General features: G+C 62.5%; 1 protein-coding gene across 2 annotated transcripts in view; it reads left to right on the forward strand.

Annotated features, from left to right (window-relative positions):
- EVA1C (eva-1 homolog C) overlaps positions 1-8,634 on the forward strand; it is a 50,053-nt gene extending 41,419 nt beyond the window's left edge. For both annotated transcript variants that reach the window (XM_054577855.1, XM_054577864.1), the window contains 3 exons: positions 319-399; positions 1,545-1,634; positions 7,738-8,634. In XM_054577855.1, the coding sequence (XP_054433830.1) occupies positions 319-399; positions 1,545-1,634; positions 7,738-8,114 (548 nt within the window). In that variant the 3' untranslated portion in view covers positions 8,115-8,634. The remainder of the gene's footprint in view (positions 1-318; positions 400-1,544; positions 1,635-7,737) is intronic.
- Positions 8,635-27,438: the final 18,804 nt, after the last annotated feature.

A 27,438-nucleotide genomic window follows, 5' to 3' on the forward strand; every position in this document is an offset into this window, starting at 1 on the left:
ACAGGCAATACCGGGTCTTTGTGCTTCTTTCTCAGGTTCGTCCATGTTGCAGCGTGAATTGTGTTCTAATGGGTAGACATTCCATATTTTGTGTATTTATGCTCCTGGTTGTTTTTTAAACACTGCAAGATCGGCCGAAACCCCCTTCTGGGGTATTTGATGACCGCGCAGGTGGCCCTGGGGGGCGTGTGTGTGAGACAAGCAGAGCGGTTAACGTGCCCACGTGCAAACTGATTTTCTCATCTTCTCTATACCCATCGCATTTAAATCATACACTAAATGGATAAAGTCTTTGAAATGTTCCTTTTTGGTTTTTAGTTCCCAAGAACATACTCAGAGCGATCGACCCGGCCGTCGCCGACCCGAAACCGTCTTCGAAGCGGGAGCACGGCGACCACGGTGAGGCGTGCGGCCGGCCGGCCCCCTCGGGGCCCAGTGAGCGGTCAGGGGTGCGGCGGCGGGCGGCTGCGCGCGGTGGCCAACATTTCACCTTGTTTTTAAAACTACACCTAAAATAAGCCCTCCCTCCATTCCCCTCTCACTTCCTGGAAAATCAGATCAAAAAACCACCTGCACAGAAATAAAAGCGGGGACCCCACGATGAAAGGGGGGACGTTCGGCACCTGGGTGACGAACTCTCTGTGCGGCCCCTGCGCCGCGTGACCATGATGCTGGGCCGCCTTCCCCCTTCGGTGCTCGCTGCGCTCTGCCCACGCGGGGCGGACGCCTGGGACTCCCGGTTAAAGCGAGAATGCAATTCCAACCCGTGGGGCCCCTGAGAGAAACCCTTGAGCGCCTGTTGAGATCCTGGGCTCTGGGCGGTGAAGGTGTAGTTCTGCGTTACCTTTATCAGCCATACGGGGTCCGTTCCTCCTGAATCTACGGAGTCTGCGTGCCGGGAAAACGCGGGGAAGCACAGGAAACAGAGGCCACACGTGGCCTCAGAGCTGCGGCGTCACTGCGGTCCCCGTCCCACGGCCTCGTGCCGCGCTCCGGGAGCCCGCAGACCCCCGGGGCCCCCGCAGCCGCCGCCTCAGCTCTGCGCCGTCCTCCCTCAGAGGCTTCGGCCTCCCTGACGTCCCCAAGGTCCCCGCGCCGCACGGCCGCCCCATCGGCAGCCCCCAAACCACCACCGAGTTTAACCAGGCATCCGAAACAGAGCTGCCCTGCACGTCTCTGTCATTTCCAGAAAAAAAGGGACCCACCGCGGCCGCCTCCGTGACTCGAGGCGGCTCTTCGCTGTGCTCAGCAGGGCGGTCGGCCACTCTGCAGATGAGTAAGACGTCACTAGGCGTGACGAATGCCATCGCCTGAGGGACGGAAAATAAACCCGTTCCCTTCAGCAGGGGGGCGGATGAGCAGCACCTGAGCTGGAACTGGCACGTTTTAGAATTTCTAAACCCCTTTCACCGCCTGGCCGTTATTCGGGGACTTCCTAAGTGCTCCTGCGGGCGCGGCCCTTGTTTGATCTCTGTGGCTTTTGTTTACCCGGGCGGCAGGCCGGTCGCCCACAGTGAACCGGTCCTGCCTTTTTCATGCGCCAGGTGTGAACGTTGACCCCAGCGAGTCGAGAGTCCCGAAGAAAGACGCGGTCATCGTCAGCAGCTCTCTGGCCGCCTTCGCTTACATCAGAGGTAGGTCGATGGATCGGGGATCGGGGGGACATGTGGTTTGATTACTGCGCTCTGAGAGCTCAGGAAAACTGACTTAGAATTTGACCTGGCGACTGGTCTCCTGAGCTCCCGGGACACAGAGGCCTGAGTGCGGGCACAGCTCCAACCCGGCTGCCAGCAGAAGAGCCACCGAGGGAGGTAGCAGAGAGCCAAAGTCACACTACGGAGGGGTCAGGCTCCACGGGTGTTTTCCGCTTTGAAAAGGCCGCACCGGAGGGGTGCATTTCCCAGCTCACACATGTGGGCAGGGCCCGGGATTAGTGAGTTCCACCCTCGGCTGGAAGGAAATTGAGCCAAAAGATCACTTAGTCAACAAAACAGGTCCTGCTCTGTGAAGACAGAGTCCCTTCCTGAGTCACCACTGTTACTTCTCCTGGTTGCCAAGGTTTCCCTTGATAATCTCCCCTCGGGGACCAATGGGATGCGGCCCTTTTTAATCGGCAGAGCCAGGCACACCGGGCGCAGGCGCGTGCACCCGGCCAGAGCGCGGAGCGTCGGCTCTGCAGGTTGCGGCGGAGACTCCGCTCTGGAGCCAAACCCCGTGAGGCCTTCTGTGACGCACACGCCAGTGTAACACACGGCAGTGTCTCCAGCCCGGGGTTCCGGCGCCGGCCCGTTTCAGGGGCGCCTACCCCGGGGGAGAAGGAAGGCGCGCGGAGCTTTCGCGACAGATGCAGCGGCCCGGCCCCGTGCTTCCCTCCAAGGAACGCCTCTTTCCTGCCCGCTCCCCCTCGTCCCCAGTTTCTTGGTGTCCCCAGTAATTGCCAACGTTAAGAGATGCCGGGGTTTTTACTGTCAGAAGCCTCCCTGTTTTTTCAAAGCCCCTGGGCAGCCCTTGGAGCAAAGTCGCCATGAAACTCCTTCGAACGGAGAAGGGCGATTCCGGGGAGACGCGATGAGAGGGCCTGCCGGGCCCGCGGGGGCTGCCCGGGCAGGAAACCTCACACTGGGGGCCTCACGGGGCAGAAATGTCTGTCCTTCCCGTTGCGGAGGCTGGAAGCCCAAGATCAGGGTGCCGGCAGGGGTGGGGACGAACAAGGGCCGCTTCCTGGCTTCTGGATGGCCGCCCCCCTCTGCGTCCTCCCAGGGAGACACAGAGCTCTCGGGCGTCTCCCCTCAGAAGGACACTGGTCCTTGTGGATCAGGGGCCCGCCTTAGCGCCTCCTTGAACCTTAGTCACCCATCCCCCCACGGTTCTCCCTCCAGATACAGTCATGCTGGGGGGTCAGGCATCACCCCATGGATCGGGGGACACGATTCGTCCATAGCGATGGGCCCGAAAGGAGACTCTGATGCCTTTTCTGCCCCTAAGGAAGCTGAGGGCCGGAGGAGTCGAGCCACTTGCTGAGGCCACAGCGGGGACGTTGGCGGGGCCAGGACCCGGCGTCAGCCGGTGGGAGGCTGCGCTCGGCTTCTCGGGCACCAGCCCAGCCCGTCCGGAACAGGGCGGACGGAGACCCCGCGCCTCGGCCTCGCCGACCCAGCCACCGTCCACCCGCCTGCGGCCCGGTCCGCGCCCCGCACCCCCTGGGCCACAGGGCTGACCGCAGCGCCCGCCTCTCCCCCAGACGTCGGCGTTCCAAGGGCGGCCTTGGTCACCGGCGTCACGGTCACGCCCCAGCGGGCAGGACAGCGCCGGCCCTGAGGCCGCACGGCGAGCGGCTCACAGACGCAGGGGGCGGGCCCTCCCGCTGTCGCGAGCCGGGCTTATTATTGGCTCTTTTTGCTATTTATAGGAATTTAATCTTAAAGAAACGTGCAGACTCGATGGGTTGCCCGGTTTTCCTGAGGGGCGTGTAGGTGCATCCTGCTCAGCAGGCCGCGGCCGCGCCAAAACTTCACCTCCGAGACGGAGAGGCGGCCCGGGTCGGCCGCCAGTGACAGGGGCTCCCTGGGCCTCTCGCCCGTCGCAGGTCATCCTGGGTGTGGGCCCGCGTCCCTGGGGCCAGGGGAGGGCGCGCCCGGGGGCGGGCACCACAGTCCTGCGCGACAGGAGCCGGCGCCCCGGGGTGCCAGACCAACCCCGCGGAAACCCGAGGGCACGGCGCACTCCCACGTCGGTCACACGGGGTCCTGTCAGGGAGGCGGTCGGACGCCAGCGCCGCCTCGTCACCGAGGTGTGGGCTCGGGCGTGTTCCCACGGTCCCTGATCGTGGGTCCGTGACAGGCGGTTGCTGTCACGTGAGCCAGAGCTGTCGGGCCCGGGCCCTGGGCACTCACCCTGCAGGCGGCCGTGGGGCCCCAGGAGGCGGGGCCTGCGCCCTGGCCCTGGAGGCTCATTCGGACACAGGTAAACTTGAGCTGGAGCTTGCGTTGGTTCCAGACCTGGGATCCGAGGCGCAAAGGGCCTCCCAGGCCACGGCCACCGCCGCGAGGTTCCCGGGGGCTCACGGGCGTCGCTGCCTTGAGCCTGTGATGAGCCCGCGGAATGGAAACGCCGCCTGCAACGGCAGGGCGCGAAGACCGCTCAGCCGCCGGAGACCAACACCTGTGTCCTCCCGGATGTGGGCGAGGAGCAGGGGTCTGCTGGCTTCCAGGACATGTGCCTGTGGCGTGAAGGTTGGCGCCGTGGGGAGAGCCCGGGCCTGGGCCCCAGACCCCGGCCAAGGGGCAGCTTTGGACCGCGGGCAGCGCCGGGCCGGCCCACCCACAGGGTCGCCTCTAACGTCCGGCGATTCTGTGGCGGCGGGAGCATCGCCGCAGGTGACTAGAAAGCCTCGTTCCGGCGGCTGGCCAGGGCTGCCCGAGGGCTCCGTCCTTGATCGCTGGATCTCAGAGGGCGCGGCGTAGATGCGGCTGGGAGGGTGACCACTCCACAGGGGGCGTCCCTGAGCCAAGAGCCACTTGAGTGAGCGAGCAGCTCCCCTGCCCGTGGGATCAGACACTCGCCTCCTAGGAGAAGACGGGGAGAGGATGGCCAGCAACTCATGTTGCGGGGTGCCTCCCACAGGGCACCCCCACCCTGAATGCTTGGCTCTCGGCCCCGCTGACCGCGCTCGCGGGCACCGTGTGAGCCCTGCTGGGCCCCAGGCGGGGTATCTGGCGAAGAACAGGGTGGTCGGCCCCACCCTCCGGAAACCTGCATCCAGTGGGGCCAGAAGGAACCGACAGGCTCCGCGATTCAGTGACGCTGCAAGACAAGGGGGCCTGGTCCAGACGGGGGCGGGGCACGAAGGGCTGGATGAGGAGGGAGGGAGAACCTTCCGGCAGAAGGGCCGGCTCCTGCGGAAGCACCGAGGCGCAAAGCCCCCAGCCCCTGCGAGGCGTGGGGCGAGAGCAGAGGGCGGGGCGGGGCGGGGCCGGCCTTCGAGCGGCCCCGGGGGTGGGCGGGGCAGGCCGCAGCATGTCCTCCGAGGCCGTGGTCGGGACGCAGGCAGTGGGGGGCGGGCGGCCCAGTGTGTGTTTTAAAGAGCCCGCGTTGGCCGCCGCAGGGAAGGGGGGTGGAAAAAGAGCAGGGCAGGGCGAGGCGGGGCGCGGGGTGCGGACGACGGGTGCCATCACCCCAGCTTTTCGGAGAAATTCCCGCCTAGGAGCCGCCTCTGATAGAGCCAAGCCGCTCGCCGGGAGGCAGTCACCACGCGCATGCTCGCAAATGACTGCTGTCAGGAACACAGACACGGAACCGTTCTTTACACGTGAGAGAAAAGGCACAGGCGACCCAACCGAGACAAGAGCGGGCACATGACATGTGCCGGCGTTTTGAGAAGAGGGAAGACGGCCATCGGAAGGGAGGGGGACCTGGGATCAGAGAGACGCAGGTTGAGACCGTAGGGAGATACCATGTTGTCCCTGTCACCAGAAAGGACGGTCAGGTCCGCCCGGGCCAGGCGCTCGGGGAGACAAGCGGCCGCAGCCCCTCATGCATCACAGCTGCTTTGGAAGCCCCTGGGGACGTGCTTCCTAAAATCTGCCCCCCTTACAGCTCATCCAGTTCCCTCCCAGGTCCATGCGCAAGGGAAGTGCTTGCTCAGGTGCACAGGGCACTGACCGGAAGGGGCACAGGGCACAGGGCACAGCGGCAGTGCCCGCTGAACGTGAACTGGGCACCAGCCCAGATGCCCCCCGGCGGGGGCGAGTGAGTCGGCCACGCTGCGGTCAAGACCAGCGGTCCCCAACGTTTTTGGCACCAGGGACCGGTTTCATGGAAGACAGCTTTTCCACAGACGGGGGTGGGGTGGGGTGGGGTCGGGGCGGGGGGGGCAGGAGGCAGAGCTCAGGCGGAGATGCTGCGAAGCTTTGCCTGCTCGCCTGCCGCTCCCCGCTGGCTGTGCGCCCGGCCCCTCGCAGGCCACGACTGGAACCATGCACGGCCGGGGGGTTGGGGACCGCTGGTCAAGACTATGGAGGCGAACAAGGCAACGCAACGTTCAGTGAAAACACCCGCCCCCAGCCAGGGCTGAGAGACAGACAGCGAGGCAACGAACTAAAGGGCAAGCAGGGCGGTAATGACCGAGGATTCGGGGGGTTACCTCCCGGGGAGGAGGAGGCCCAGGCTGGACACAGGCGTGGCCGGGGCCCCGCCCCCGCGCCTCAGGTCTCGGCGTCACTTTGTGTGGTGTTTAACCACGTCCCAGGTGCCACCGCTCCCAGAAATGAAAGGCCCTTCCTTCTTTGACAAAGGATCCGTGTCTCCGTGTGACCAAATCTTCCAAACACCCGGACGTGTAGGGAAAGCCCGTTGTTATGAACGGCGCTGCAGGCGCAGCTCACCGCCGCCCCCGGCCAAGGCCACGTTTGGGCCAAGGCTCCGGTGCCGTGAGGGGCGAGGAGCCGGCGCTGGTCAGGGCCGCGGCAGCGAAGGACGCATCTGAGTCGGCGACTCCGCTGAGGCTTGGCCGCAAGTGGAGGAAGCCGAATGGGGAGGTTTCGAGTTTCGGGAAGATACCGCGTCCCACTTAGACCTTTCCTGTCAGGTCGCGGGCCCGGGATCCGCTGCCTGGACAGGATGGGGAGCCCCCTCAGGTGCTCAGGCTGCAGCCTGGCCCCGGGGGCAGGACGGGGTGGCGCACAGAGTCTTCACCGTCAGTGGGGAGCAAAACGGGGTCCCTGCAGCGGAGTGGAGCAAAGGGGTCGCAGACGCACGGCCGCAGGCAGCCCTCAGCTCCAGGCCTGGCTCCCCCCGAGGGGCCAGCCCTCTCGAGGTGGGTTTCAGGCGCAGCCGCACGTCAGCCTGTGCGTCCAGGTGGCAATCCACATCCTCGGGCCAGCGCACGACGACGTTTGATTAGAACGCAGGACACCTGTGGCTGCTTGCAGGCCGCAGCCACAGAGCGGAGCTGTGGGAGCGCAGGTGGGGGGGCCCGCAAGCCTGAGGGAACCTTGGTGCCCCTCCCAGGGACCGCCGGCGGCTCCTGGCCTGCGCCAGGAGGGAGTCGCTCGGTCGTTGCTTCCCAGAGTGGGGGCGCTGGCACCCCAAGGGGAGCGCAGCTGAGAAATGGGGAGAGTAAGGGTCCCGTCCATGCGGGATTGACGTAAGGATCAAACAGACGTGAGGATTCAGACTAGGGTACGTAGCGCAGATGAGCATTATTTCTATTTCTGTTGTTATTGTACGTTCACTTGGATGTCGGAGAAACTACCGGAACTTTTACTTATATTGACGTTTTAATCTAGAAGAAATTAAGCTGTGCTTACATCTACTTAATATCCATACTTAATGTTCATATTTAAACTTTACATATAAATTGCTTTTTCACGGTTCACTACTACAAATAGCTAACGGTTTATTGAACATCTACCATGTGTCACGGAGTGTTCTGATAGCTTTACAGGAATTAATCCGTTTGATCCTTACGACTGATAGGAGGGAGCTGGTAGCCCACTTTACGGATGAGGAAACTGAGGTCCCGGAGCGGTCAAGTCGCTGGTGGGAAGTAGCACCGCCAAGGCGCAGCGGCTCGGAGCCCGGCCTCGGGGGGACCGCCCGCTGTGTGTCCCATCACACACGCATATGTATTGACTCTACATGCTGCACACCATTTTTTAATCGGGGGGGCATTATGACGGGTGAGGTGGGGGTGCCCCGCTGACCCCCGGCCGCTGACCTGTCCTTTCGCCCCCACAGCCCACCCTGAGAGAGCCGCCCTGCTGTTCGTGTCCAGCGTCTGTGTCGGCCTGGCCCTCGCACTGTGCGCCCTGGTCCTCAGGGTGCCGTGCGCCAAGGACTGGCGGGAGCTGCAGCTGGCGCGGGAGCGCCTGGTGCCCCGCAGCGGCGAGGCCGGGGAGGACAGCGAGGACGCGGACCAGGAGGAGGACTCCTCCAGCTCGGACTTCCCGGGGGAGCTGTCGGGCTTTGGCAGGACTCCGCACCCGCCGTACACGTCCATCGAGGCGGCGGAGCTCGCCGAGAGGATCGAGCGTCGGGAGCAGATCCTGCAGGAGATCTGGATGAACAGCGGTTTGGACGTGTCGCTGCCAAGGAACGTGGGGGCCTTCTGCTGAGCGCCGACGCGCCTGGTGCCGGCGGGCCTGGTGCCCCGGCTCCGCCTCACCTGTACCTTCCGTGAAGGAGCCTTTGTCCTCATCTACCCCCGGTGCAGCCAGAAAGCTGGGACGGGGCGTTTCACTGTGTTCACAGCGATTTCAGGCCAAGCGAGGCAGGAGGACGTCGCCGTCGCCTGCGTTTGCTCCAGCCGGGCCTGCACACTTTCACACTCACAGTTCACACTCCTCGGGCGCCGTCGTTACCGGCCGCATGATTTGGGCCCCTTCCTCCCCACACAGCCTCTGCAGACGCTGCCAGCATCCTCATTTGACAGACGTGCAGGCGGGACGTCCCCGCGTCCGGCGAAGCCACGGCTGCCCAGGGCGCAGGTGCGCTCCCCCACCGCTGCGCCGCTTCAGCAGAGCGGGGCGGCCAGTGCTGCTTCGATGGCGTGAGGACACGGGTTGCAGGCGTTCTGCTTCGGCCGGGACCGCTCCACTCCGCCCGGGGCTCAAAGGCGGCCCCAGCTCCTCGAGAATGAAGGGACCTGTGTTCCAATAAAACTTTATTTATATGCATTGGCGTCTGAATTCATTTCCACACAGGCACGTTATTCCTCCTGCAGCCTAAAATACTTACGGTCTTGCCCTTTACAGAAAACGTTCGCCAACTCCTAGTTTAGAGGATAAACCCGCGGGGCCCCCAGAGGTAGCCGCGATCGCTGCCCGGGTTGCGCAGCGAGTTCCGTGCACAGGGACCGGGTGAAGTCACCCTCCGCTCCACACCGAAAACGGGCCGGGGGGCAGGGGAGCGAGCGGGAGCAGAAGGAGTTGACACAATGCCCCTGAGACGCTGGCGGGTGAAACGGCCCCCTCACCCCCGCGGTGAGCAGTGCTTATAGCTGCCGGGCTGCAAGTGCTGTGGCCGTGTTAGGTCTCCGTCCTGCGCCCAGGCAATAATAGCTCTCCCGGCCCAACGTCCTCGTCGCCACGTCAGCCCGCACGCAGGTGTGCGTGGGTGAGGGAGGGGAGGCGGCGGCCGGGGCCCGGGCCCGGGGCACAGGAGGGAAAGTGCCAGGGCCAGCTCATGGGGGGCCCCCAGGAGATGCCGGCAGCCTCCGCCGGATCCGAGCGATGGGGGAGACGGAGACAGGCTGCCCCTCAGCCCCCGGCACCAAGGGGAAGCAGAGGAGGCTGGCTGCGGGGTCTGATGCGGGTCTCAGCAGCCAGCCCAGCTGCCCGGATGCGGTGGGGTGAGGGGGGGTCTGCAGTTTCGTGTGTTTTATTCAGTTTGTCTTAGCTCATTGGAGCTGCTATAACGAAATTACTGCAGACTGGGGGTTATAAACGACAGAACCTTACCTCCCGCCTTTGGGGAGGCGGGAAGTCCGAGGGGGGCGGCTGGCAGGTTCAGCCTCTGGCGAGGCCTGGCTTCCATGTCCGCAGATGACCATCGTCTTGCTGCGCCCTCCGGTGGCAGGAGGGCCAGGAGCTGAGGGCTCTCTCAGGTAAGGGCGCTGGTTCTGTCCGTGGGGGCTGCAGCCTCGCGACCTGGTCGCCTCCTGAAGGACCGCTGCCCCTTGCCATCCCTTTGGGCACTAGGACTTTGCCAGCGAGTTTGGGGGACACCGATGTTCCGTCTAGAGCAGGGGTGACATTCACAGGAAGTGAAGCCAGCCGTCCTGAAGCGCGCGGTTCTGGGGTGTTTCATACATTCACAGCAGCCCCTCTCTGTCCAGTCCCCAGACGTTTCCAGCGCCTGGAAACGAGCCCCGTACCTACGAAGCAGCCACCCCCTCCCTCCCTCCCTCCAGCTCCTGGCGACTACCTGTCGGCTTTCTGTGTTCCGGAAACACAGAGAGTGTTCCGGGCTGTTCCGCCAACGGCATCGCGCACTGTGTGGTCGTCAGGGACGCCCTCTCCTCAGGCTCCGCGCTTCCAGCGCCTTGTTCCTCCCCGTGGACGAGCAACACTCCGGCGGTGGACGTTCCTCCTCCGGCTCATCTCTTGGCGGCCGTCTGGGATGTTTCTGCTTTGGGCTGTTGCGAAGGTGCTGATGGCAGCATTTGCGCTGGGTGTTTTAACGGCGACACGTCATGCAAAACAGCAACTGCCGATGGACATGGGGAGGAATCCCTGTCTCCATCCAACGGAAGGAAGGGGGTGGGGCGCGGTCAGAGGGACTGGTCGAGAGGCGGCCTCGGGCGGGCGGGGAGGCTTGGCCAGGGGCTGAAGCGCGTCCCAGCCCCCAGGCCCCTGAGTCCTTTGTGCGCGGTTAGGGGACTGGAAGATGCGGGCGGCGGGGTCGGGGGGCTGCGCGTTAAGTCTGTCGTTAGAGACCGGTCTCTCCGAGGACACAGCAGGAAATGACGCGAACTCACAACTCCCTTGTCCAACGTCTCCCCAAGGCCTGTGTCCTGCCCTGAGAGGACGCTCGTCCTGCGCCCGGCGAGGCGCACGGCCCCCCGACCCAGCGCATCCCCAGTTCTCAGGCAGCAGGCCATCCCGGGCACGTAGATGCTGTCCACTGGGTGGCCGTCCCCCCGGGGTGAGGCGCGCACGGCCCTGGAGGTTCTCACTTCTCCGGCTGCAGAAAGAGCCGGCTCGCACCGACCTCGGCCGCGAGGCTCCCGCTGCCATCCGCAGCGGGCTTCCCTCCGCCCGGGCCTCCCCCGAGCCCCCGGCCCCCGCAGACCGTCCCTCCAGGCGCCTGCGAGGGCAGCTGCGGCACAGGCCCTCCAAGGCCGGCTCAGCCCTCGGCCGGTGCACGCGCGGGGGCTGCTTCACCTGCATTTTCTGAGCTCAAAGAAGACGGCGCGCTCTCCCCGGGCGGCCTGGGGTCCCGCCGGGAGTGTGGCCGGCACCGCGGCCGGCACCGCGCCCGGGGCTGAAGGACCGGCCGCTGACGGAGCGCAGCAGGGGGGCCCCAGGAGGCCCGCCCAGGTACGGGGCCGCCGCCACTGCTGTCTCTGCGTCCGTTCAGGCCGCTGGAACAGGAGCACGGGGACCGGGCCTCTGATCGGCAGAAATGTGCTTCTGACGGTTCTGGAGGCTGGAAGTCCAAGCCCGGCGGTCGGGACGCGGTGGGGGCCCCTTCCCATCCTGTCGCCGGCACCTTCCCGGCGCGTCCTGACGCGGGGTGTCCGGGATGGGTGCGCGCCCCGTGCCTGGGCTCCCCCCTCGGGCCTAGTCACCTCCCCAAGGCCTCGCCTGCTAACACGTCGCCTTGGGGGCGAAGATCCAGCCGTGAGTTTGTGGGGGACACAAACCGGCAGCCCAAAGCCGTTTCCCCACGAGCACCGTAGCCCCCCTTCCCCTGAAGCGTCGCTCTCCGCGGTTTCAGCCCCCGCTGGGGCCCTCCGTAGTCCGAGGCCCGTACGTGGAAAAGGCCAGGTTTAAACACGCCATGAGTTTTCAACCGTGTGCTTTTCCGAGCAGGACGATGAGATCGCGCGTGTCCAGCTCCGGCTCACCAGGCCGCAAACTGTCCCTTTGTCCCGCGTCTCCGCGCTGTGGACACCCCCGCGCCAGTCACCGAGCGGCCGCCAGGGCCATCAGGCCCCCGGTTGGGAGTCACAGTGCTTGTGTTCAGGGGACCCTGGTTTTACTCAGCAATGGCCCCCAAGCACGAGAGCAGTGAGGCCGGCAGCTGGGACAGGCCCGGGGTGTGGGTGGCCGGGAAGGGCTCCCTTAGAGGGAGGAGGCGCGCGTCGAGGACAGAACAGAGCCTGCGAAGGGCTTGGCGCTGGTCTCAGACACCCACTGTGGGTCCCAGGACAGATCCCCCACAGATAAGGGAGGGGGCGGCTGCACTTCTCCCGAGACCAGGCCCTCAATAAATCTCCCCTACGAGAACCTCCGTCCAGGAAGCTGACCTGGGCCTCAGGGGGCGGGCCCACAGCCTCGGGCAGTCAGACCTGCAGGCGCCCCCCGCCCCCAGCAGCAAGTGGCTTCACAGTCAGCTGTCCACACACCTGGCACCTGGGGACTCTTGGAAAGAGGTGACCCCCAAAGCCCCGCGTTCAGTTGGCCCCTGCCCTTCCCCACGGTCCCTGGACGCCAGTCCCCTGGGGCGCCAAGGCCTGCGGCCGGGCCCCCGGCACGCGGCGGGGCTGGTGAGTGAGTGCTCTCGTCCACGTCCCCGGCTGCTCGGCTCCCAGCGGTTCCCGTTGTCTAGCGGGGGGACCTCCTGACAGGCACCCCACTTTGAAGCCTTCACCGCACCCTACGCCCGGGAAGCGCGTGACTCTGTCCCCGCCCTGGCTCAGGGCTCCTCCCCCGCTGTGTCGCCCTCTGGTCTCTGCCTTGGTCCTCGCCTGGTCTCGGGTGTCTGTGCCTCAGTTTCCTCACCCGGAACACAGGCGCAATGATGCTGCCTCTCTCTGGGGGTGTTGAAGGTGGCTGTGCTTCACACCTAACAAGAACAACAGGGAATTTTATCACCCTCTTCCTCCTGCGCGGCAGCCCCCCGCAGGGCCGCGGCCACGGCCACGCCATGTCTCCTGCGCTGGGGCACGAGGCTGCACTCAGGCGGAGTAGGAACAAGCATCCGGGGAGAAGAGGCAGCCCCCTCAGCCCCGCCGCGGGGAGAGGTTCGTGGAAGAGAAATGGCTTAGCCTGCGGGGCTCAAAGCCAAGTGCCAAGGCCTGACCCTCTGCGAGTCCTCAGCCAAGTCCATTGTGAAGTCTCCCGCACACGGACTTCAAAAGAGCCATGCCCGGCCCTGGCAGGGTGGCCGTGAATTCGGAACTGTGGCCGTTTGGGCTGAAGAAGCCCATTGTGAGCCCGGCCGCCAGCACAGCGCTGGCTGGCCCGACTCCACCCCCGGCTGGATGGCAGCGCCAGAGATCCAGTCCTAAATAAACACTCCAACTAAGTGTCCCGTTCGCTGGAAGCCGTTCTGCGCTAGAGCCGGAAATAAGGCGAGAAAGAGCCGCGATCCCCGCCCCCCACATGGGGAGGGCTCCGGGCGCCCGGTCCCCGCGGCCCCTCAGGACCCGGGTGCAGCGTGCGGCGCCCGGGGGGCGGGTGCGACGGTGGCCACCAGCCGCATCTGCAGGACAGGGCCCGGCCACAGGTGCTGGCCTGCGCTGCCACCCGCTACCGGGGCCCGGAGCCCCACGGTTTGGCTCTTCGCGATCCACTTACACGTTTTTCCAGAAATACTGCGAATACATTTTCTCTTCCTTAGGGTTTCCTTTGCTTTTTTTATCCTCACCCAAGAACCTTTTTTTCCCCATGGCTTTCCGGGGGGTGGGGGTGGGGAGAGAAACATCAGTTGGTTGCCTCTCGTATGTGCCTGGACCAGGGACGGATCCTGCTACTCACGCGTGTGCCCTGACCAGGGATCGAACTCACAACCCTTTGTTCTGTGGACGACACTCCAAGCAACTGAGCCACCCGGCCAGGACACTTAGGATTTTCTTTATACCATTTTCTTTTCTCGGGTTTACTTTATTGTAAAAATACAGCATGTAATACACACAACATAGAAAACATGCGTTACTCCACTGTGCACATTTAGCGGTAAGGCCTCCAGTCAACGGTAGCCTGTCCGTGGTCAGGCTGTGGCGGAGTCAAAAGTTACATGCAGATTTTCAACAGCACAAGGGGTCCGCGCCCCCGATCCCATGCTGTTCAAGGGTCAGCTGTAATAAAACGTAGAGGTCGGCTCCTCCGTCACGGCAGTGGCATTTCATGTGCCTGGTACCCCGGCCAGCGACGGCTGTCTCGGGGAGATGCTCCTGCCGGGCGATGCCGAACCAGCGCGTTGATCAGCCACCGAGACACGGCCCGCCCACCATGACGAAGTGCAGGGTCGTCTCCCTGGGCCTTCCCCACCAAGGGTGTGACCAGGCAGCAGGGCCCGGGGACCACCTGCCTGCCCTGCGGCCCACCCTCCTGGGGATGCCCCACGTGTCCCTGGTCTCCGAGGCCTGAGGCCGGCCCTCCTGGTGCCTGGGTGCCGCGCCCAGGGCCAGAGCGGCAGCCTCGACTTTGGGAGGGGACTCGGCTGCTCAGCGCGCCCCCTGCCCATCCTGGGGGGGCCTGGCCTCGTGCCTCGGCCTCTGACTCTTGCGATAGATTTTAGGTCACCAAGCTCTACCCAGTGAGTCTTAGTATCTTGGAAATAACCAAATTACAGGAACATTCTGTCGGAGAAATAAACATCAACGGTCCCAAAATGCACAACACCTGTGAAAGCTTCAAGGCGCAATTAACATCGGTAAAGCAGACGCAGGTCAGGGTGCGCCACGCCCTCCGTAGCAGAGCCTGTCTTCGGAAGGCGCCCGCGCTTTGGATGAAGACCACTCACACCCCGATGGCGTTCCTTTCGGATGGAGCCAGCAGAAAATCCAGCCGGGAGTTTATCTCGAGGTGAAAATGCCGCCTTCCTGCTGTTGAGCAAGCTGCCCACAGTGTCCTGATCTTGGGCGGCAGGGCTCGGCAGACAAAGAGAGGAAAGCCGGTCACTTCCGACGGGGACACGTTTTAATTCCCAGCACTTTCTCTGTTCCAATGTGTGACTCCACGGATGGAGTCCTTTCAAGGAAAGAAAAATAGCCCTTGTCATTTCCTATCGTTTCAAAGACCCAGTCCAGCCTGGCAAAGACTGGGGCAGGAGGAAGGCACGCGGGGCCGATGATCAGACGCCAGGCTGACCTGGGAAACTCCTGCTCCACCTCCGAGGAAGGGAGGGGCCGCCCCGGGAGGCAAGTGTCAAAGCATGACGTCGCCTCCCTAACGGAGAAAGAGGACAATGGTCCCCACTCGCAACAATGAACCAGCAAGAGCGTGTATTACTAACCTACAAAGAATTTGCCAACCCAGGGAGTTGCCCCCCGGCTCAGAGCGGCTGGACTTCCTTCCTGAGATCCTGACCTCGGCCTGAAAAGCCATGGGCCTGGGACAGCGTGGGCCCGGGGCGGAGCAGCCCGGCCACCACAGAGGGGACCCGGCCCTGGGACAGCGTGGGCCCGGGGCGGAGCAGCCCGGCCACCACAGAGGGGACCCGGCCCTGGGACAGCGTGGGCCCGGGCGGAGCGGCCCGGCCGTCAGCAGACAGGGACTCGCAGGTGGCTGAGCAGGGGTTTCTGCTCAACGAGTCGGGCCTCTATCACTCAGTTTGGGCGCGTGAACAACTTTCCTTCTTGAAGATGTCTTGGGAAGAATTCCAGCTGTTCTGGAAAAATAATAACAAAGACATGTTGTACTGTGTTTTTTAAATGAGGCAGAGTGATTCTTGAAGTTGTATTATTAGATGAACAGTGAAAATTATAAACTAATACTTGGATTATGGTGCCATTTACGTAAGAGAAGACGCAACATGAAACGGTTTTTGTGCATCTAACCTCTGCCCCTAACACGTGCAGGTCTGCGTCATGGGGCCTCTCATATACCACACAACCCACCTTAAAAAGTCACCCATCCAGTCAAATGAAAAAGTTACACCAAGTATGTTCTCTTTCCTACCTTGACAAATATACGTTGATAGTGACCGGAAGACCAGGTTCAATCCTAACGTTCTCAGGCTCTCCAGGGTCTGGTGCCAGGACGTGGCTGTTGGAGGCAGGGGGCGGGGGGCCCATGGTCTCGGGCCCCGGCCCACCCTCCCCTTCCACCCACCTCTGTCCCTTTGGGCGAGGGCCTCACTCCCGCCCACGTGGCGGGGACGACACGGTCCGAGTGCCCGCGCCCGGCCCCACCCATCGCCAAACAGCCCCCGCTCCTTCGACACAGCGTGGGACCAGCGACGTGCGCGCCAGCCTCGAGGACGGTCCCCAGGCGGAGCCGTGCGGGCCCAGTCATGGGTCGTGTGCTGGACGGCTGAGTAATTTCCTTCCTGCACAGCGTCAAAATGTTTTTAAATGTTTGTCTTCATGAGCCCGTTGCTCACACTTTCTCCAAAGAGGGGGACGTGGGGCAGAGCTGAGTCCGGGCCTCGGGCCGACGCGTCCCCAGCTGCTCCCCGACGTGCCCTGCTTCCTCCTCCCTCCCTGGCCACCCGCGGACCTGGGGCGCCCTCCACCCCCGGGCCTCAGTCTCCCGCCTGTGGGATGGAGGCCATGACGGCGCACGCCTCTCGGGTCCCCAGGAGGTGTCACGAGCAAACGGGAGGAAAGTGGGTTTTCAAAGAGGCCGGAGGCAAAGGGCGAGGTCAGAGATGGAGGGAGCCGGAAACGAAGGGGAGGTTTGGGCACGGGGGGGCTTTCTCGCCCGCAGGAGGGCCACGGGGGGTTCTGGGGGGAGGCGTTTGAAAGAGTCTCCTTTCCTGAAGTTTCCCTGGACGTCCTGTCCCTGGGAGCTGGGGCCGCCCTCCCCCAGGGCCGCATGGGTCCCCAGCAACCCCGGGGGGCCCCTCTCAGTCGCCGCTTCTCCGCGCCCTGTCCAGGCTCTGAGCTCGGGCGTCATCTTCTCTCTGCCTCCCTCATGGTGACAGCCAGGCGCCTCGAGGGCCACACGATTCCAAGGATAAGGCCTGACCCCGCCCTCAGGGGGCTCACACGGCGCCAGGGCCGCCGGCCTCGCCTCGCGCGCAGTCTGCCCGCCGGGCTGCGCGCCCACGAAGCCCTCGGGGCCGGGGCCTCTGTGGGATTTTCTCTGTGGGATTTTAAAGTTGCTAATTCAGAGTTTTACTTGCTATACATCTATTCGTATCTTTTAGTCAGGTTCAGCAGTGTGCACCTTTAGGACTTTGTTCATTTTATCTGAGTTACCTCATTTGTTAGCGTATAATTGTCCGTGGTCTCCTCTTAAAATTTTTAAAATTTCTTTGAGGTGAGCGGTAATGTCCCCTTTTAGTTCTGACTCCAGTCACTTCCGTCTTATTTCTCCCTCTTTCTCTGTCTCTTTTTCTCATCAAGCTAAAAGTTTGTCAGTTTTGTTGATCTTTTCAAAGAACCGACTTTTGATTTTACTCATTTCTCCATTATGTTTCATTTATTTCCATTATTATTTCTTGTTGTTGTTGTTGCTCTGCGTTTAGCTTGCTCTTCTTTTCCTAGATTCCTAAGGTGGAAGGTTAGGTTATCTATTTGAGATCAATCTTTTAAAATACAGGCATTTGTAACTGTAAACTTCCCTCCTTACTAACCCCAGGAGGGTTACAGGAGGGGTAACGCACTGCCTTAGCAGCATCTCATAAGTTTGGTGCGTTGGTTCTGTTTTCATTTATCTCAAAGTATTTCCTAATTTACCTTGTGCTTTCTTCTTTGACCCATTGGTTATTTACAAAGAATTATTATTTAATTTCCATATATTTGTGAATTTCCCCAAGTTCTTTCTGTTGTTGATTTCTCATTGAACTCCCTGTCTGCAGAGAACATGCTTTGTATGATCTCGATCCTTGTGAACCTGTTGAGATGTGTTTTACAGTGTCCGCGTGGTCTGTCATGGAGACTGTTCCGTGTGCACTGGAGAAAACGTGCCTCTGGTGTGTGTGTTGGGTGAAGAATTCTGCACGTGTCGGGTAAGTCTCGGGGGTCCGTCGTGGTTTTTCAAGTCTCCTGCACACGCGCTGGGTTTGGCCTCGTTGCTCTGCCCCAGCTGAACGGGGGCGGGGGGGGGGTGCCAGCTGTTATTGTTGAATTTGAATACGGTCGTCTGTCCCTCCTCGGTTGTGTCACGTTCTGTTTCAGGTATTTTGAGACTCTTGTTTTAGTTGCATGTGTGTTTATAATTGTTATAGCTTCCTGCTCAATCGATCCTTTTATTACTATAAAATTCCCCCCTTTATCTCTAGTAACAGGTTTTGTCTTACAGTTTGTCTTCTCTGATATTAGTATAATAATAGCCCCGCAGTCCCGGTGTGTTGTAGTTTTCAGAATTTTTCTTTTTCATCTTTTACTTTCAACCTGCTTGTATCTTTGAATATAAAGCGTGTCCCCTCTGCATAGCACATAGGTAGATCATGGGGTTTTAATCCAGTTTGTCATTCTCTGCTTTTTGATTACGTTACGTGATCCATTTCCAGTTAACCCCACCAGTGACATCGTTGGATTTCTATTGGCCATTTGGCTTTCTAGTTTCCGGACTACTCATGACGGCTTTGTTTTTCCATTTCTTTACCTCATTTTGTCTTTTTTTTTTTTTAAGACCTTATTTATTTAGTTTTCGAGAGAGGGGAAGAGAGGGAGGAAGGCAGGGAGAGAGACAGCAATGTGAGAGACGCATTTGTCTGTTGCCTCTCACCCCCACCCCCACCCCCACTGGGGACCTGGTCCACAGCCCAGGCCTGTGCCCCGACTGGGAATCGAACCAGCGACCTCTCAGCTCACAGGCCGGCGTCAGTCCACTGAACCACACCAGCCAGGGCTACTTCCTTTTGTCTTAAGTGGGTGTTTCCCAGCGTGCAGTTTCCATTTCTTTAATAAGTTTAACGGTCTTTTTTGCGTGTTCTGTCCTGCGTGTGTGCTGGTCCCCCGCAGTCACTCCTTCACTTACCAGAACCCACCTCACGCGCTGCTGCCTCCTCTGCGCTGCCGTCGTTGCCCTGTTATTACATCCGTGGTCACACATATTATCACACGCCCACCCACACGCGGCGAGAATCACCGCTGCATATACTGTCAGGTCTTCGAAAGGCGCTCACAGAAGGAAGAAAAGCCCAGATACATTCATCTAGCCTTCGGATACTGATGATACTGATTACCGTGTTGGTTCTCCCTCTCTCCTCTTGTGGACCCAAGTTGCCCCCCGACGTCGCTTCCTCCCCGCGGCACGGCTCATTCCCACCCCCCGCCGTCGTATTTCCGCCCTCAAAACCTCGCGTCTCTGTCTGTCGCGAGCCCAGGTGGTGAACGACAGGGGCTGTGGAAGGAAGCCCTGGGCCGGGGAGGGGAGCGGCCGGGGACAGAGACGGGCAGGGCCCTGCCGGCCCCTCGACACGTCTGCTCACAGCCACTCGGGGCGGCGTCTTGGACAGGCCCTTTCTGTCCTCTGTGCCCTCCGTCCACACTCGCCCCGGCTTCTCACCGGCCTGTGGCCAGACACCCAAGCTGCCTGCCCTGGGCCAGCGCCCCCGAGAGAGTGGAGGAGGGAAAGGGAAAGGGGTGAAGCGCAGGCCTCAGGAAGGGCCACGGGAGTCCAGGGTTTCGGGGGCGTGAAGGGGAGCCCCCTTCCTGTGGTGTCAACTCTGCCCGGCCACATCCGCTCGCATGCGTGGTCTCTCGGGACACCTGCCGTCATGCACGTCCTGGGAATGGCACGGGGGGCGGGGGCTTTCATGTGTCAGAGGACACGGAGAGCCAGCCATGGGGTGGCAGCTGGTGGCAGCCAACACCTACCTGCCTGGGCTCAGCACGGGGGGCAGATTCCACAGAGGCTCCTGGAGCTCCCGCAGGCGGGCGGGTGGGGGCGGGCACCGCGCAGCTGCTCGGGCTGGGCCCCGGCTTCCCCGCTCCCATCGCTCCCTGATGCACGTGCGCACACGGGCACGCACACACGCACGTGCACGGCACACGCACGGCCCCCGTGCCGGCCCTCTCCAGCACAGCAGCTGCTCAGGGAGGCCCCCGGGCCAGGACGCAGGCCGGCACCAGGAACGTGAACGCGAAAGAGGCACCGTCCTCGCCCTCCTGCAGCCGGCAGCCCGGGGCACGGCCCGTGCGTGTCCACGGCCACCCTGGGCCGCGCGCCTCGGCCCTGGCCCCCACCCTCCGCCTCTTCGGCCCTGGAGGCAGCAGGTGGCACCCAGCTGCTGGAGAGCCGGGCTGGGACCTGAGGTGGCATTTCTCGAGCTCTCCAGAGCATGCGGCATCTGGTGTGACCCTTGATGAGATGTTCTCTGAAGCTGAACTGACAGGGACATCAGGCCGCCTGGGCTGGTCGAGTGGGTGGGGACTTGGGGGCGTTTATCACATGGGCGGTCGCCTCAGCGAGGGCGACCTGCCATCCCTGTTTGCTGGGGACCGAGGGTTCTGGCCACACAGGACCCTCATGCTGAAGCCAGTGCGGTGGTCCGGGGCAGAGGGACGGCGGCCGCCCTAGCCCTCCCCTCCCCGGGACGGCGCCCGGCCGCGCCCCGAGGGCTGCGGGGCAGGAGGATCGCGTCCAGCCACGGGCCGGGGCCTCCCTCCCATCTCCCTTGAAGCTACGTCTCTGGGAAATATTATAGCATTTGCTCCCTTTCATTTCATAAGACAGGTTGAAAACCGGCCATTCATTTCTAAATCCCTCTTTTCAGTCACTTTTAATATTCTTTTAAAAAGAAAGAAAGAGAGAAGGCAACCGGGACGAAAACTTCACAGACTTGGCCTAAACCCAAAGGGGAATATTTATTTCAGCGAAATTCATTCAGGGTCTTGAAAGTCAAGTGTGTGAATATAAAACACATCTTTCCAGCCTTAACGCGTGCCCTGTTCTGCACGTGGATGGATGGGGGGACCGTGACACGTCAGCGGGGACACACTCAGCGCCCCCAGGGATGCGACCCGGGGGGGTGGGGCAGGCAGAGCGCCCTGCTGCCGAGACGGCGGCAGCCTCTGCTGGTCTCGCCTGGCGAGGTCCCATCTCGTCCCCTGAGACTCTTCCCACTCGGGGTGGGCGGGGGCGGGGCTGTTCACGTTCTCCTTCAAAGCACGGCGGTCGTTTGTGCCCGACGGCAGCAGGAAGGTGTGTCTGGATCTCACACAAGGTGCCTTTGGGTGGGGGTGGGGGGCGGATCCAGCAGCGCCTTCAAACTCCAGCCCCGCCAACACCGACAGAGCAGGCGTCCTCCCGGCCCAGGACGGCCCCGCGCTGGAGCAGCGGGCGCGGGGCTCTCGGCTTCCATTCTCGCACGGCTTCCTGTCTCCCCGTCTTCCCGTCACACCGTTAGCTGTTGAAGGACCAGCGGGACACACGTGTCTGTGAGCGTGCATCTGTGTGCCTGTGGCGGGTGGGAGTGCGCACACAGGTTTGTGCACATGTGGGCTGCGGCTGCGCGCGCGTGTGCACCCGTGTCTGCCTCAGGCCTTCACGCCAGGCTGTGGCGCTGCCCCCTTTGCAGCGCGGGCAGGTCAGTGTGCGGAACGGCCGGCCAGCACGGCGACGGCAGGGGGCACTGGCTGCCGCTGACTGGGTTCAAATCCCGTCGCTGCCACTTGGTGGCCGCATGACCTTGAGTGGCTTGTTTGGCCCCTTGTGCCCCCGTTTTCTCCTCTGGAAAGTGGGGTCGCCGCTGCCCCACGGCGGAGGGCTGCGGCCAACGGTCCCTGCAGCCGGCAGGGCACAGCGCTCGCTCGGGCCAGGCGCGGAGGCGCCCAGAGCCCCCAGGCGGCCCTGAGAGCGCAGCCGGGCCCCTCCCATCCCGTCCGCAGTGGTCGGCGCTCCCGGGTCCTGGCACGTCCGGCACGCGTGTCTTTCTCTCTCTCTCCGAACAAACGGCTGCGTGGCCTCCCCGCGCAGGGCTGCGGGGTGCCCGGCCGTGTGGAGCACAGCGATTTAGTCGCGCAGCCCCTTCCGACGGGCGTCCCGGGTGTTTCCGACCTTTTGCGATGACAGGGTCACCCGGTGTCGTGGACTGAATGGCGGCCCCGGAAGGTGTCAGGCTCCGATCCTGGGGCTGGGAAGTGTCGCTTCATAAGGGGAGACGTGGTCACATCGGGACCCTTGTGTGAGGGGAGGACCCGGGTGCAATTCCAGGTGTCCTGGGAGATGCAGAGGGAGACCGGCTGCAGAGGGAAGGGGTGGCTCGCGGGGTGACGGCAGGGCGGGGGAGACGCGGGGTTGCCGAAGGCCCCTAGAAGCTGGGAGAGGCAGGACGGAGTCTCCCCGGAGCCCCCGGGGGAGTCCGGCCCGCCGGCCCCCTGGTTTTGGCCTGGGGACACTCATTTGGACTTCCGGCCTCCGAACCAGGAGAGGATAAACACTTCCCGGGTTTAAGCTAAGCTTGTGGGAATAAGTCACCGCCACCATGAGATTCGAATACGCTAGGTGTCCTCAGAAGGCAAGTCTACCTTCGGTCGGTGAAGGCACCTGCAGGACAAGGCACCGCGAGAGGAACTGTGAGATCAAAGGGTTGTGTTTCTGTGCACCGGATACTGTCACCGAGATGCCCTCCGCCCCGCAGGTCCTGCTGGCGGCACGCCACCTGCTGGCCCCTCTGGGCCCACGCACCCCGTGTGCGGACACGGACGCCCCGTGCTGGCTCTGGCCGACGGAACCGAGCGGGAGCGATGGGTGCCCCGCAGCGCAGCCGAGGGCGGCCGGTGGTCCCGCTCCATGCCCTCCCAGCACCGGCCGCCGACCTCAAGGCCCGGGGGAGGTGGAACCCCGGGGCGGGAGGAACCACGTACTGGGGGAACCGGGCCATCCACCGCCCAGACAGCGCGCCCCCATCGCTCTGCTGGAGGATTTCACTTCTATGGCAACAGCACAAGCAAATTCAGCATTTGCTACATCGCCCTGACTCATACACCGTGATACCATCTGTACACGAAGCAGCAGATCCACGTCGGTGAGGACACACGGGCAACGTGGCTCACACGCGCCAGCGGGAAGGCCTGACCGGGGCTCTGTGATCTGTGCCACATTGAAACGGTATCCTTCGCTTACGGCTTCCTCAGAGCTCGCCTTCTGTTTGTTTTATTGAGAATGGGTATTGATTTATCAAATATCTTCACGGCATTAATGGAAATAATCGTACGGTTTTTCTCTTTTGACCTATGAAAGAGGTATACCGCATGAATGTTTCCTAAGTGTGAAATAGTCCTGCATTCCTCAAAACCATGCGTCCTTGGATATGGTATTTTTAAATGTGCTGTTGAGTGCAAAAATAATCAGAACAAAATAATCAACTGGGGAACTCTTTTTCTTAAATTTGTTGGGGTGATGCTGGTTCACAGGGTCATGTAGGTTTCCGGTGCCCATTCCTGCGGTGCCTCCCCTGTATATTGGGCTGTGTGCCCTCCACCCAAAGCCACAGCGTCTCCTGCGACCATGTATTTGACCTTTTACCCTTCATTACCCCTCCTTCCTCTGGCATCCGCCTTATTGTCTATGTCCAGGATTTTAGGTTTTACATCCCACACAGGCGTGAAATCATGTGGTTCTTGGCTTTTTCTGACATTTCACTGAGTTGATATTCTCAGCGTCCACGCCTATTGTCACAAGTGGCAGTGTTTCACTTCTTCTTATGGCCGAGTAGGATCCTATTGTATATATGCACCACGTTCTCCTTATTCCATCCTCTACTGAGGGACAGTTTGGTTGTCTCCATGTCTTGGCCACCGTGAATAATGCTGCAATGAACACAAGGGTGCATACAAGGGGGCGGGGCCCCCCAAACCAGAATTTATTTATAAAAACTGCGTATTTACTCTTACATGTTTAAACTTCAGTCACCTTCAAAGTCCTCTCCATTGGATGCAATACACCAATCGAGGCCTCCCCCCCCCTCCCTGGCTCAAAACAGTGTTTGAACTCGTCAGTGTCGATGCCTTCTCGTGCTTCTGCCCTTTTTCGTTTCACCTCCTCCACGTCAGCAAAATGTTTCCCTCTGAGGATGTTTTTCACCCAGGAAACAAACGAAAGAAAAGTCGCTTGGGGTGAGATCCGGTGAAGAGGGAGGGACCGCTGAACACGCAGCGCCGCCTGGGCAGCTGCGCTCGTCAATCGGCCGTCATGCAATGGGCAAACGTGTAGTCTCTAAAAAAGAATTCACTGAGGCCGAACGCAGCCTCTCACACCACCACCAGCGGGCGTGCGGACCCAGATGGGCTCCTAGAACCCTCACCGAGGCGGGGGAGCCTGGACTCCAAGGGGCCCGCCCTCCAGGAGGAAATTCTGGGGTTTCTTTGGGTCCACCCTGGTATATCTTGGCAAATAAATGCGTTCGCGTTTTCCAGGTAGCTACCCAGGAGGGGGGATGCGGGGCACATGGCAGCCCGAGTCTGCCTTTCCCAAAGGGCCTCCACTCCGGTTTCCGCCCTGGCCGCGCCGGCCTGCAGTCCCGCCGGCAGTGAACGGGGGCCCCTCCTGTCCACAGCCTGTCCAGCCCGCATGATTGCCCGACGGGGGAATTCTTTAAACACGACTTGTTAATGTTAAAATTCAACGGCAGCCCCCAAAATGGGAGAGACGCTCTGACAACCAGGTTCGTCACATGAACAGAAAGAGTTTGTTCCGAGGCGGGCGGCCGTCCTCGCCGCGCGTTTACCGATCAAAGGGTGACGCCGTAGGACAGCGATGAGGTGGAGGAGGCAGGGAGGACCCCCGAGCCGTGTCCGTGGAGGGGATGGAATGCCAGGAACAAGGCCCGAGGGGGCCTCGGCAGGGGCCTGGATGGCTCGTCCACTGAGACGGGGGGCAAATGCTGGGGTGGGGGGTTCAAGTGGGGAGGACGGGGACCGTCTCTCTGACGGGGCTCCTGTCCCCGCGGTGAGTTAGGGAGCAGCAGGGCATGGCGAGCTGGAGAGAGAAGACAGACGCGCAGGCGGCGTTGAGGGGGAGCCCAAAGCCCCGGGGTGTCGAGCCTCCCTCCCTGTGACCGCGACGGCGGGGTTCCCTCCGCCACGCCATCCGGGGCCCTGCCAGGCGGATCGGCCTCAGGGAGGAGCGTGGGGGCCGGCTGGCACCGGGGGGCGGTCTCCCGGTGCCCGAGGTCCGCAAGGGCGCCCCGACATTGGGGCAGTGAGGGGGCATCGGAAAGAGCTGCACGAGGACCCGAGGGGCTTACGCGTGTCTGAGGGGAGTTTTCCAGGGGCTGGGATCCAGGAACAGCAGGCAGCCCTGTCGAGCCCCGGCCGGTGGGGCTCCGTGGACCGAGCGCCGGCCTGCGAACCAGAGGGTCGGCGGTTCAACTCCCAGGCAGGGCACAGGCCCGGGCTGCGGGCCAGGTCCCCAGCAGGGGGCGCGCGAGAGGCAGCCGCGCACGGATGTTTCTCTCCCTCTCCTCCTCCCTCCCCCCTCTCTAAGAATGAATAAAATATTAAAAAAAAAAAAAAAAAGGCAGCAGCAGCCCTGCCCTAACCTCAGGCAGCCCCTCACCCTGCCCCGCCCCCGATCTCACCCGCGCCTCCCGCCCCCAGACTTTCTCACAAGGGCGGGCGGCACCTCGCGCTGAGGTGCCGCCGGCTGTGCTGGGATCCGAGGAAGTGCTCCATTTCCCACAGCCTTGTGTAAACTTCCTGTCCTGACACAGCCCAGGAGCATTGGGGCCACAGGCTGGGTGCCTTTTCCTAGATTCTAAACTTAGAGTCTCCCTGTTCCCCAAATATGGGCTCTGACCCAGAGCCTGAGGGCGACCGGTCACTGCGCCCCGGCCTTGGGCCAGTGTGACCGGATGGGCGGGCAGCTCGGCGGGAACGGCAGGGGGGGGGGCAGCGGCAGGCGCTGGGCGCCCGGCACGTGCGGCCTCCGTGGCAGAAGCGTCCCCTTCACGCTGGCGGAGGCAGGAGGCTCGCCCGGGGCTCCGCGCTGGGGACACCTTCCCCTCGAGAGGCTGCGCCAGTCAGGCTGTAGCAGATCGATTCATGTGCGTTAACAGTCCGCGGGGGACGTTGTTATCTAGACACATTGACAGATTTTTGAGTTCCTTAGCATAAAATTACCAGATCTTATATCTCAATAACTTAAATCATATTTACTTCTGGAGGGAAAATCAAGAGCTGTACCATCAGAAACTCACCAGTTCAACATAAACTACCTTGAAATGCCCAGTGTTTCTGGGTTTGGAAACAGTAGCGTGGAAAGGTGGACATCTGTTCAGGTGCACTGAGGGCCGGGCGCCGAGGGCCGGGCGCTATGGGCAGGTGTGCCGAGGGCAGGTGCGTTGAGGGCCGGGCGCCGAGGGAGGTGTCAGAGTTAATCTCAGAGCAGCTGTCAGTGTGTGGGTTTTGATTTGCATATCATTGCGGTTGATTGTCCTGTTTCCACTCCTTTGTTTTACAATCCGCAGTGATTTAGTCCTAACAGAGATTCCGGAGGCAGGTCTGTGCGTGCGCTGGGATTTTGTTCAGGTCACCAGTGACCACGGCTCTTCTGCGTCTGGGGGAACGCGACACGAGAGAGAGAGGTCCCAGCACGAAGCTGCCGTTGTGCTGCCTGCTCTGGTCGGGGCAGGGAGTGGGAAGGGGGCCGGGGACCTTCATCCCACCACGGTGACGTCACCGACTCAGGCCTGCGTCTCGTTTGGAGATGCTGACCGATGAAGGAGCCCGATGGGCGCTCGGGCGGTCTGCGCACTCGCAGGCCGGGCCTGGCCGGCCTGGAGCCCGGTGGCCTCTCAGGGGCCAGGGAACGACCATGACACGTCGGCAGGGGCCTTGGCGGGTGTGCCAGGCGGGCACAGGAGAGGGTCCGGGAGGCGGGGACCGGCCGCGGCCCTGTGGCCGCTGGGTGGGTGTGGGACTGGGGAGGAGGCGCAGAGGGTTGGGGCTCTGCGGCCTGCACCGCGGGGCAATGCCCGCTCATCGTGGCAACAGCGCCCGCCACCGCCGTGGCGGCAGCGCGCTTGGTCCGCCGGCGCCGGGCTCAACCCACTCGGAGTAACGAGGCCGGGGCTCAGCCGGCGGGCAGCTGTCAGTCCACGCACGCCCCTCATCCGCCCCCGACCTGCGTGCGCCGGTGGATCTCCCCTCGGCCAGGACACTCCCCAGCCTTTTATCGCTTGGGACACTCGCTCTCAGTTGAGCCACGTGTCCACGTGAAGCAGCTCAAGGGTGGGCTCAGGCGTCCTCTCCCCTCTCAGGGGTTGGCATTGAGCAAAGCCTCCGTGGGCCCCCGGCCAGCTCTGCGGGCGACACTGTGGTGGTCATCGGCGCCTGCCCACTGCGGGTGCGCTCGGGGGGACCTGGCAGGCGCGAGCTCCGTGACAGCGCTCCGTCATCCCGCACAGCGTGGGCCCCGCGGCAGCCGCAGACCAAAGCTCGCTCCCCAGGCAGGACGGGCTGGGGCGGCAGGCGGGCGCGGAGGGGCCCCGCCTTGGGAGAAGCGGCCTTCCCGGGCTCTGCTCTCCTCCGCGGAGCAGCACCAGCTTCTGCCTCATTGGGCTCTTGGGGGGCCCCAGCGGCTGTCGCGCCCCCAGCCCCCAAGAGAGGCTGTCAGCCGGTGAACACACAGCCCTGCAGCCTCCACAGGCCCCACAGCGGCACGTCTGACTGTCGGAAAGGGCAGGGGCAGGGGCCCAGGAGGCCAGCATGGGGACGGTCCTGTCACCGCACCTCGGGGCGGGCGTGCCGTTTCCTCCAGCTCGGCCACGGCCCACGTACCACGCTGGGCCACTGCCGGCTGCAGGCAGCTGGGGCTGGACCAGAGCTGCTGGGTGTTGGGGTCGGGGGGGTGGCAGGGTATTTAACTCAAAGGTGGCCCAGGACAACAGGTCCCTGACCGACGGAATCAGCCTCGGTGGGAGCCCAGGTGC

This window comes from Pteronotus mesoamericanus, unplaced genomic scaffold (genome assembly GCF_021234165.1).
Source record: "Pteronotus mesoamericanus isolate MK-2021 breed Mesoamerican mustached bat unplaced genomic scaffold, CSHL_Meso_final contig_116, whole genome shotgun sequence".
Lineage (NCBI taxonomy): Eukaryota > Metazoa > Chordata > Mammalia > Chiroptera > Mormoopidae > Pteronotus > Pteronotus mesoamericanus.